General features: G+C 37.0%; 1 protein-coding gene across 2 annotated transcripts in view; it reads right to left on the bottom strand.

The window, feature by feature from the left end:
* The window catches only part of LOC132490817 (ubiquitin-conjugating enzyme E2 E2), a 350790-nt gene that overhangs the window by 329505 nt on the left and 8818 nt on the right, over positions 1-12467 (bottom strand). For both annotated transcript variants that reach the window (XM_060099484.1, XM_060099485.1), the window contains exon 3: positions 7089-7139. In XM_060099484.1, coding sequence (XP_059955467.1) covers positions 7089-7139 — 51 coding nt within the window. The remainder of the gene's footprint in view (positions 1-7088; positions 7140-12467) is intronic.

Here is a 12467-nt window from a genome sequence, read left to right as displayed (position 1 = left end):
TACTAAAATCGAAGAATAAATAAGGCTCACAGTTTCAGGGCTACCAAAGTAAAGAGGGGAAGCATGATCAATTTTAAGATTTGCAGAGCCCATAGATATTGGCAGTTCCTGCCAACAGTACCATCATTTTCCTGGTCTTGGTTCTTTAAGCATTTTATGTCTTATCTCTCAATTAGTTGTAACCAGCTCTGTAGGATTAGGAACTGCATCTGCATATCTTCTTGCAGGCTATACTTGTCCTACCACAGATCTAATATTAAGCCCTCAGTAAATACTGAAGCGTAGGGGAACATGACCTAGAATCAGCCTGAGTAACAGGGAAAAACAATTTGGCATTAAAAGTGCAGACCCCGAATTAGGAACTGTCAAATGTAAAGAAATCCTTTACCTGGACCAGTGCCGGTAATAATAACATAACACGAACATATACACCCATACAAACACACACACAAGGGAATGTTATAGAAATCACTACACTCACAGAATTACTTTTCAAAATGTTCCAATTAAATGTTGTTTCATGGAATTCAGAAATATAAATCAAGCACAGTACAAATGATACTTTGGATTGCCTCGCATGTTGATTTTTTTCTTTTTTTTCCCCTTAACTAAAGCACAAATAGCTAGCCACAAATTTAATTTTTAATGTATTTCTCTATCTACTCACACATGTTGGAATATAAAGGATGAAAGATCAGAAAACCTGGGTTCAAATCCAAATCAATCATTTCTAGTTGGGCAAATTATTTAATCCCAGGAGCCTCACAGGAAAGACTAAACTGCATCATATAGGAAAATCCTTTAAAAGCTACAAAATGCTACATAAATATTACTATAGTAACCAAAAAGAGAAAAATAATTAGTGACAATAATTAGATTTTCACATTGCTGGCTCTTTGTAGAGATCACACCTATACAGACACTAACCCCAATTTCTACCTCAATGCTTTCCCGTTCTGTAATATAGTTTTGGAAAATGTTAACCCCCACACACAGTTTTCCTACATACTGCTTCAGTTACTAGGATCTGGAAAATATATTTTCCTCTGTTAAGTGGCTCTCATCAACAGGAAGGTGAGACATTAGTAAGGTGTATGTCCAGTCATGGCCTCCTCTATTCTAGCAATGCCTTAACTAATGAGTTAAAACAATGAAACGTAAATGAGACGACTTACAGTTTCTGATTCAAAACTACTACAGAGATACAGTCATCAAGACTGTGGTACTGGCAGAAGGATAGACATAGATCAATGGAATAAAACTGAGAGTTCAGAAATAAATGTTCACATACACGATCCATTGATGTTTCAACAAGGATATGAAGCCAATTCAATGGGGAAAAGGGTCTTTGTAGCAATGGTGCGGGGATAACTGGGTATCCACAAGGAAAACAAGGACGCTGGACCTCTACCTCACACCATATACGAAACAGATCAGAGATCAAAATATAAAAGCTAAAACTAAAAAAATTCTTACTAGAAAACTGTAGGCGTAAATCTTCTTAGTCTTGGATTAGGCAATGATTTCATAGAAATAACGCCAAACGCGCAAAGTAACAAAAGAAGAAGTAGATAAACTGGACTTCATCAAAACTTAAAACTTTTTTTTTTTTTTTTCTTTTTGCGGTATGCGGGCCTCTCACTGCTGTGGCCTCTCCCGTTGCGGAGCACAGGCTCCGGATGCGCAGGCCCAGCGGCCATGGCTCACGGGCCCAGCCGCTCCGCGGCATATGGGATCCTCCCAGACCGGGGCACGAACCCGTATCCCCTGCATCGGCGGGCGGACTCTCAACCACTGCGCCACCAGGGAGGCCCAAAACTTAAAACTTTTATGCTTCAAAAGTAACTATCAAGGAAGTGAAAACACTAGCCACAGAATGAAAGAAAATATTTGTAAACCATACATCTGATACGAGACTTGTATTCAAAATAAATAACACAACTCAACAACAAAAAGACAAAACTCAACTTAAAAATGGTCAAAGAATTTGAATAGACATTTCTCCAAAGAAGATATAAAAATGTCCTTTAAGCATATGAAAATATGGTCATCATCATCATTATTCAACAGGGTAATGCAAATCAAAACCACAATGACATACTACTTCACACCTGCCAGGATGGCTATCATTCAAAGACAGAAAATAACAATTGCTGAGGCTATGGAGAAACTGGAACTTTGATACACTGCTGGGAGGAAGGTAAAATGGTGCAGCCACTCTGGAATACAGTCTGGCAGTTCCCCAAAGGGTTAAACACAGTCACTATATGACCCAGCAATTCTATTCCTGGGTATATATCCAAGAGAAATGAAAACAAATGTCCACACAAAACCCTGTACACAAATGTTCAGAGCAGCATTAGTCACAATAACCAAAGAGTGGAAACAATCCAAACATCCATCAACTGATGAACAGACAGATAAAATGTAGTACCTCCTCACAATGGAATATTATTCAGAGACAAAAATAAATAAAGTACTGATGGCACTACAGCATGGATGAACCTTGAAAACATGATGCTTCGTGAAAGACGCCAGTCACAAAAGGCCACGTACTGTATGATTCCGTTTATATGAAATGTCCAGACAGCAAATCTATGGTGACAGAGAGTAGACTGATGGTTGCCTAGGGCTGGGCGGTGGCAAAATTGAGAGGGAATGGGAAAGGGGTGATTGCTAAAAGATGTGGTGTTATCTTTCTGGGGCGGCCAAAATGTGAAGCCGATTGTGATGGATGTAAGACTGTGAAGACACTAAGAGCCACTGAATTTTATACTGTAAATTACACATCTCAATAAAGCTGTTACAATTAAAAAATAAAGCAGAGCCTGTGTTCAGTGAGTAGATAATTGAAACATAACAATAAGAGTAAAAACTGCTAATATAACTGAATTACATCCTCTTTTTTAGTATCTCCTCCTTTTATTTGCTCAATTAGTACATCAAAAGTCAAATCCAAATGGATCATTTTACCACAGTCTCTACTTCCAAGAAGTAATAAGGATCTCTGTCAGCTCCATGCTCATAAAGCTAATATAAACTTGGGCAGTATCAGATCATAACAGAATTTTAACTTAGCTTTTCTCTGTAATATAGAGAAACAGGTTATCCTTAGGATGACAGAAATTTTTATTTTAATGCAGAAATTTTTCTAGCTAGCTGCCAGTTTTCCACTAACTTCAGGGAAATATAAGTGAAAACACTAACACATTTACAGATTTAAAATCTGTGTTTTTGACAACTGTGAAGAGTCCTGAAAGTCACAACTTAGTCATCTACAAGCTAAGCTGGTGTGCAGGGCACTGAGGTCGTGAGCAACTCTAGCCAACAGCCCAGCACCTCCAACTCAGCTGGCGGTACCAAAACATTCATGGATCTGCAGCGGTCTCAGGAGAGAGCCCCTGCAAATGTCATGGGTCAATTATGATATCAATCATGATAACTGAGACTAAGGACTTCCCTGGTGGTGCAGTGGTTAAGAATCCGCCTGCCAATGCAGGAGACACAGGTTCAAGCCCTGGTCTGGAAAGATCCCACATACCACAGAGTAACTAAGGCCATGCGCCACAACTACTGAGCCTGCGTGCCACAACTACTGAAGCCTGTGCGCCTAGAGCCCATGCTCCGCAACAAGAGAAGCCACCTTAATGAGAAGCCTGCGCACCGCAATGAAGAGTAGCCCCCGCTCGCCGCAGCTAGAGAAAGCCCACGTGCAGGAACAAAGACCCAACGCAGCCAAAAAATAAATAAATTTATTTAAAAAAAAAATAAGACTAAGCAAAATACATTCTATTTACAGAGACTACTCGAAGTATATAACCGAATTTCACACAAATTATGTACAATTTTCTATGCCCACAGCCCTACAGATCTTAAAATTTTATGAACACAAACTGTTTTCTTAGATATATCATAAAGTTTTGTTTTTAAACATTAATTCTAATGTTATAATATAAAAAAAGAATTAATTTTACGCAGCCAAAAAAAAGACAGTATTATTGCATTTTTACCTCAAAGATGATTAAAAAAAAGTGAAAAGAAAACCAAAAAATGTATAGACAGGTGTTTCCTATAAGAAGAAATAATGTAACTTATTGTCAAAGTGTTTTGTGCATGCTCTTTTAAAAGATTAAGTTTGTTCAAAACCAGAAAGAAAAAAAAAACTTAAACAATACTGCAGTAGAGGATAAACACATGCTAGTTCCCGCAATACAAATCCAAGAACTGCTTACCCGGACATCACATAAGAGATGCACTGAGACCCACAAGTCCCATCTCTAACCTGACATACACACAGAACTGGGCTGTACTAGCCTCTTAAGTTACAGAAAATAAGAATAAACCACACTCCAAGTGGAAGGTGACACACACCCACCCTCACCGAGACAGCTAACAGATAAAATCCTTCTCCACTCGGATTGCCTGAAAGCACCGATGCTTCCCCACACATGATCTTTACCTGCGACAGTGAGTTAACAAGTACCCAAGCCACCAAAAAGCAGGGCTGTGAGAGGCACGTGTCCCAGGAAGTGTAACACACAAAGGGAATACTTAGGCGACCGGGGATTCTGACTCTATCAGGCAGATGGCTCTAATTACTACACTTCTATAAACTAATTCATTACAGTCAGTAGGACACACATGAAGACGGCACAGCACTTTTAGAAAATCAACCACAAAAGCACTGTTAACCTTGTGCCAAAAACATGTCCAACCAAAATTGTTCTACCTTCTCTTTCTGAAGATAGTGACCACATTCTCATTGAAATATAGATGGGCAGATTTACTATAAACCACAATCAAATATTTGACACCCAAACTCCAAAGGCCACAGCAATCCACTTAATACAAGCACATGAACGTCTAAGTGAAGTAGGCAAGCACGCAGGGAACCTGGGGGTGATCACCACTTCCCAGCCAGCCCCAGCACAGCGGATCCTTTGCCACGGGGGAGCACCACAAACATGAAGGTGGGCATGATCTTCACGTCTGCGTGATCAGTCCAATCAACTATTTGGGGATCAATAAAAGGATCTAAAGACACTTTAGCAATAGTCCTTGCTTCTAAAGCAAACTTAGTTACCCAATCTTCACACGGTTAAAAGGATTTCATTGCAAATTTCCGAAAGCCAGCAAATCAACCAAACAAGGTATCTTTCCTACAGTGTTCTATGTCAATATCTCAATAAAAATGGGGGGGAAATAAAACTAAGTAGGTGTCTTTCCTGAAATTGTCTGAGGGACGGGCTTATTATGTGTGACATCTACATTTTTAAATGTAAAACTATTACATATATTTTGCTTACATAACCAGTAATGATACTTTAACTAAGGCTCAATGAAAAAGTAAATCCCCAAATTTCAGATGATACCATAGTTAAGCTTTTCTTTTTTACATTAAATAGAACTATGGTTCAATTATTTATTTAAATAATAACCATTATGTAATTCCTTTCACAGACTCTTCAGTTTCCATGCATGTTTACAATATATTGGTTTAATCTAAGTTAAATTATTATTTGTAGTAAGTCAAGGCTAAATTAGACTAATGCATTAGAAAATAATATGATAGTAAAGTTGCAGTCTAATCATCACATGATATTATATGTGGATTTCATTTATCAAAAGTGAGCCTTAAACAAGCTCATCAAAACAAAGCAATTAGTTTATTTTGCAAAGAATCTGTTGTCAAAATTTAAGCAAGGAAGTGTATAAACTAAGTTCACATATTTACCAGTTCAGTTGTTTGTAAAAAGGTAACAAAAATAATATATGAGGTAAAACACAGTTTATTAAAAAAAAAAGATTCAAACCAATAAAACAAATATTATCCTAAGAAACAAGGGATTTTAGTTTAATTCAAACTGAAGTTTTTCCACAAATCAATCCACTTACACAAATTGGCCACCAAAGCCTAAACAATGATCTGTCATCTGAAACAGCTTTGATGTAACATAGTCTTAAGTGTGACAAAAAAAGTCTTACTATTAAACAGTTTTTCCTAACAAAGAATCATTTGTTCTAGCTGAGTGAAACTTTCTTCGAATGTTATTATTGCAAGTTTATATACTATGTATGACTCTCATGTAAAGAACCAAATTAAATTCACCACAAACATTAAGTCTTATTAGAATTTTTCCTACACAAAATAGCTGTCAACTAGCCACAGATCCATCTGCAAAACTTTCACTTTCACTAACAACCATAGTTGCTATCTTTGCTTTCATATAAAAACAAAATCAGTGGAATCAGAAATCACACCCAACAATGCACTCAATATTGGAAACCTGCCCTCTCACCTCTGATGCACACCACCACCAATTTAAACGACAAAAACTCCACGCTGGCCTGGTTTCAACACTGAGCTCACATCAAAACAGAAAGAAATGTCTTAAAACAGCCAAACAGCCATCTTGCAACTACTGCACCAGATGCAAGATACTGTTTAAGGTGGGAGATAGTTTCTCTCCTCTTTCCACTATGTACCTGCACATCATTAATCATTTCTGGGCAAGCACTTTAACTTCCTACAAGTAAACTCAGACCAGAAAGTTGAGGGTGTGTGGTCATAAAGGAGAGAGCGTTTTAAATTCAACCTGCCTCCAATCACCCGTTCTGACTTAGTCACAAGCCATGACGACAAGAAGTAATGTAAACCATGAAGAACACTGTTTAATGTTCCAGCACTTTTAAAAATCAATTTCCAACAGGATAACAATTGAATAATTATCAAATAGCAAATATTTTAGCCACGCTGTTACTGCACCATTGAAGAAATCATTTAAAACCCTCACGCCTCTTCCACTAAAAGGTGACTGTATTTGTTACCCTATAATTTCACTACCTTACTGTTATTGCGTTACTGTTTTTTTGGTGACGCCACTCTACCACTGCAAACATACTTGCGGAATATCCCATTTCTGCAGAGACAACCACCACCACTGTCTTCCACAGTCATTAAAGTCCAAACCACAATGATGTTTTTACTAACTAATCAGGCTACAACAACAATAGTTGCGCATCAGACCAACAGTTCAGTTACCTCTTCTTCAAAAGATACAAATAAATAAAAATCCGTAAGTACTTACCTACAGTTGGGAGGCGGGTCCAATGTAATTTCTGCAAGTTCCTTCTGAATTCTTCAAAATAAAGACAAAGAAAGTTACATTAAAATGTCTTCACTCTTTTAATATTTCATTAAAATTATACTTTTACACTAGTATTTCCTGTTTGTATGCTTTTAATTTGAAATACTAATACTGTATAAATCATCATATACAATACCAACAAAGTAGTCATTTCTGCCACAGTTTTGACAATGCGCCTACAAAGAGTAACGAGACTGGCCACCATCGGTGCTTGCAGCCTGTGTTAGCAACATTATGACTTCAATGAAAACTTCGTTAAGCCACTGCTAACACTAACCAAAATTTCTAGTTTAAATTGGAAATGTTTGCCACACTATTTATGGATCATTCCAACTTCTGATCTGTACTAGAACATTCCATATAGGATGGAAAAATGATCATATTAAGTTGAATCCAAGCATCCAGACTGAGCCAATCAACTGGTGAAGAAAGGATTATCAGGATCTCATTCTAAAACCCAAAACCGCTATCAAAGTATAAATGGCATTATTCCCTGAAGCCTCTAGGTTGGAGCGAGTTGAGGCTTTCAAGTTTCAATAAGGCTTACTAGAATTCCTTCATTTTAAAGTAACTGCATGAGCTTTGTGCAAAGGGGGGGGAAAAAAGAACTTTTATTTTAAAAACGTGTTTTTGCCCTCATGAGTTATTTTCATCTTTTATTTTTAACTGCACCTAACCCCCTATACATATACAAAGGCTAACAGTGCTACACTGTTTTGTAAGAGTATACTTAGCAACCTTCTATCATCCATGTATTATTAAAAGCAGGCTTTGTTAAGCCTAATTTTTTTAAATTCTCAAAACCATTTCTTCTCCTCTGCCTGGGTTTTAAAATATGAGATTCACTAACTGCTGGATGCCTGTTCTTTTGGCAATGACAGGTGACTAAAAGTACCATAGAAAAATAAGAATTTTAACAAAGACATTTATTCTCAAACAGTTTCATTCTATGCCTTTTTCAAGACAACAAACGGAAGCTCAGAACTGGTGCAAATCCCCCAGAAGGACTGCCACCAACCTCCCAAATGAAGCGCATGGTCCAGATATAATGGTCACTTCTCTAAGCAATGTGACTCAGGGTTGGGGAGGCATTATGAAGTAGAGTAAGACTAACAAATTTAAAGCCCAAAAACCTATTAATTCTGCTATCCCATTAACTGAGGATTCTTGGGCAAAAAGACTGCTCACACCTGCTCCCTCTCTTTAGGCCTCAATTTTCTCTCCTATAAAATGAAGAGGTTCTAACTAGGACAAATTCCATGACCTCTTATCATTAGAACATATGATTTCCTTTTAATATGGACTCTGTGATGTGTTTATATGCATTTAAAGTACATATGGCCCAGAATTAAATAAGAGAAATATCAAAGATCTGATATAGGAGACCACCCTTTGTGGATTTCACACAAAAATATAAATAAAACAGGCACTTGAAAACAAAATGGGTAAGTCCAGGTTAAAGACGGCAAACTGAGAACACACACATTCACCTCCCACTCCTTCAGGACCCCATGGTAATGGGGGGCGGGGGGAGCAGGTGGAGATACCGAAAGTGCAAAAAGGAATAAACTGCAAAGAGAAGGGGGTGGTCACCAAAGGAGGAGAAATTTCAGTGTATTTCTGGAAGACAAAGCAGATGGGTGTAGATCAAACAGGTTGAGATGGTCAAGAGGGGATTGCGGAGTACATAAAGATTAAAAAAGACCTACTATTTGGGGAGTGGGGAGAAAGACAGTCAGAAATCCCAGACGAGATTACATTTTCTGCCTAAGAAAATCATAGATCGAACAGGAAGGAAACTAATACGTAAAATAATTTTAATCATGTAACAGATATTAAGGGATAAAACAGAAAGATTTGACCTATTTCACCTAAATGCTATGACTCACTGGGGAGCCCTGAGATCATAACACTGGACTTAGAGGAAATCTAATCCTAACACCGTGTTTGGTCTGGCACTAAATATTTACGTAAACGTACAGTTTATTGGCCTTTTACTTACAGATAAAGCGCAGAAGACAGGTTGTAGTTGCACTACACAATGAAAACGTTACTAACTTTGAAGATGTGAAATTGGGTGTAGCTAATAGAAGCCAACAAAAAGTGGATGGGGTGGTGTGAGCAGATGGAAAGAAGAACAAAGGTACTAATATCCCCATTTTACAAACGAGGGAACCAAGGAATACTGCTGAAATGTGAGGGAATAAGAAATAGTGGCTTAACTATATTATTTAGTTTAGAAAGACAACCAATACTCTTTCTTTTAAATATAACTATCATTAACTGGGAGGAGGGAAAAAAAAGAAAGCAGGTGAACAAGCTACATCCTCAAATGTCATAGCAAGGAGACAAAAGATATTATTTAAGTTAACAATTCAACAAGTAGGTATGTGCATATGATTTAGGGTTGTGCAGAAAACCAGCAGCAGGACAAACCAGAGACAGCCAAAGGAATGCAACTGGGACAGGGAGAGTGTGTCAACAGAAAACTGTTGCTTTTCATTAAAAATGTCTCTGTGCTGTTTAATCTGTTACCAGAAACATGAATAACTTTCGTAAAATTTTTCTATTTAAGTACAGTTGATTTACAATATTGTGTTAGTTTCAAGTGTACAGTAAAGTGATTCTGATATATACATATATATATATACACACATACCTATATAAGTGTGTGTGTATACACATATATATACTTGTGTTTTTAAAATAAGAGGACCAAAAGAACAGGCATTCAAAAGAGCACGCTTAAACTGTCAAAGAAAACTATTTTTAACATAAAAGAACTTCTTTGGGATCTTCAAATAACTCATCTTGCTTTATACTTACACTGTCCCGTTTGGTTTAAAAAATTGATGTCATAATTTTGTCACATAATTCTATAATGGAACTTGAAACCCCTCCAGATATCTATAATTCTAAATCTAATTATTCAATACAAAAAGCAATCTATAAACTTGCAATTGATAAACTTGACAATTCTGAGCAGTGAGTCAATATACTATAATATATTTTGAGCCACTGCTACCGAAGAATGGCTGTATTTCTCTTGACAGAAAAGATTATACTAAGAATTGCTATTTAAACGGTTGCAAGATGTCCTGCTGTTTTCAATAACAGCAATTCAATTCTATCTCGAAAGTTGTAATCATGGTATGTATTAAGTTTCTCAGTCTTGACACACGGGTAAGGAAGGCAGCTATTTCAGGCACTGTCCCTTGGGGTGACGAAAAATGAAAAAGTATCAATAATTCACACTTACTGTGTACCTTTTACATGATGATCTTAGGCTACTAAAAGTGAATTAAATGAATCTCACAGAATTTTCTAAGTATTACCGTTTTATCAGTCCCCGTTTAGGAAACCAAGGTTAGTAACTGTACACTGCTAAGGTGAAAAGACAAGCAATTATCTTGCTAAGTCAAATAAACAAAAAGACCTCTCCTCTCTCTCATCAGAACTTTTAAGACGAAATTCTTTCTTGAGACATAAATCAACTAGACAATAGCCTAACTCGAATTTCTGTCCAGCAGTACCACTTCCTTAGTCGTTATGATACAGAAGTCAGTGACTGCACATGGTTACGGAGTCAAGTCAGAAGCAAAATACAGACTAAATTTCACTTTGTAAGACTTCACCCAATACCTTAAATGTTCCAGGAATGGTAAGAGTATAGCACGTTGACTGTCATCTGCTAAAAAGAAAGGGGAGTGGAGGACGGGGGCCACAATCATGATTCATTCAGCTTTGACTGAAGAAAACGGCACCAAAATGACACAAAAATGGAGGCAATATGAAACATTCATTTTAACACCAACATATTGGACTTATGGTTCAGAAAAATGAAGCGGTGTATAGGTATTGACATGTTTAAAACACAAACCTATTTTAGGCTAAAGAAAATTCAGTAACTTACTCAGGGCCAAACAGGACATGAACATATGACATGGGAATTCACAAAGGTGTTTGCTTAACAGTTATTATTTTGAAAAACCTTCATCCACTTAGATGACTTTCTGTATTCTCCTACCGTCCGCATTCCTCAAAACCTTCCAAAATGAATTCATTCTCAAGAAGAAAACATCATGCAACTAATTACTAAAATTTTTTAAATCTCAAAGTAGTCTCTGAATTAACCCAGAAAACACAGAGCCATTGCAAGTAATAAACCTAGAGTTTAATTCTGAATGGTGATACGTACCACGTACCTGTGAATCTAAAAGACCACTGATTTTTAAGACACCCTAAATTAATGATTGTGCGCATCAACTGTAAGATGCATCCTGATTTCAGGAACATTAAAAAGTTTTTAAATGCACATTCAGAATCAAGAAAATACAATAATTATGAAAGATTATCTATAAAGAGTATTACTTCATTCTTATGTGGAAAACAAACTTAGATGAGCCTATATAATAAAAGTTCACACTGGAATACATGTACACTGAAATCAACCTTTCAACCTAACAAAAATTTAGAGTCTAAAGCCAAGTATCATCCCTAGGACAGTATTATATTTTATCCAGTAAAATCACAATGTCCACTCTGAACAAAGGTAGTATGCAATAAATGTGATTTAAAATTCACATTTACAGGGACTTCCCTGGTGGCACAGTGGTTAAGATTCGGAGCTCCCAATGCAGGGGGCCCGGGTTCCATCCCTGGTCAGGGAACTAGATCCCACATGCATACCGCAACTAAGAGTTCGCATGCCACAACTAAGGAGCCCGTGAGCCGCAACCAAGGAGCCTACCTGCCGAAACTAAGACCTGGTGCCACCAAATAAGTAAGTAGATAAATAAATTAAATAAATATTTTTAAAAATTCATATTGACAGACAGTACAGTCAATTCAATGAAGAGCTCAAAATAGATGTTTTATTGAATTGACTAGTCCATTTAATGAAATCATCAAAATTTGTTACTTCAGGCATAGTCCAACTACAAATAAGACAAATATATATATACAAAACAAATATAACTAGAGGTATAGCAAATATACCAAGAGTGATACAGACATTATCGAGAGAACAGAACGTGATAAGAGCATGCCAATTTTTTAAGAAACAAATTCAAGCCAAAGAAGAGCAAAAATGCATCAAAGAAATAACTAAAATCTCCCTCTTAACTCTGAAGAAGACAGAAATTAATTTTTACCATAGTTTAAATAAAATTCCCAGGAATTCCCTGGCAGTCCAGTGGTTAGGATTCTGCACTTTCACTGCTGGGGCCCAGGTTCTATCGCTGGTCAGGGAACTAAGATCCCACAAGCCGTGGAGCACGGCCAGATAAGTAAATAAATAAATTTCCCATTTAATATTTT

The sequence above is a fragment of the Mesoplodon densirostris genome, chromosome 5 (assembly GCF_025265405.1).
Source record: "Mesoplodon densirostris isolate mMesDen1 chromosome 5, mMesDen1 primary haplotype, whole genome shotgun sequence".
Taxonomy (NCBI): Eukaryota; Metazoa; Chordata; class Mammalia; order Artiodactyla; family Ziphiidae; genus Mesoplodon; species Mesoplodon densirostris.
Note: the sequence above shows the minus strand (reverse complement) of the source record. Positions and strands in the feature narration are given on the sequence as shown.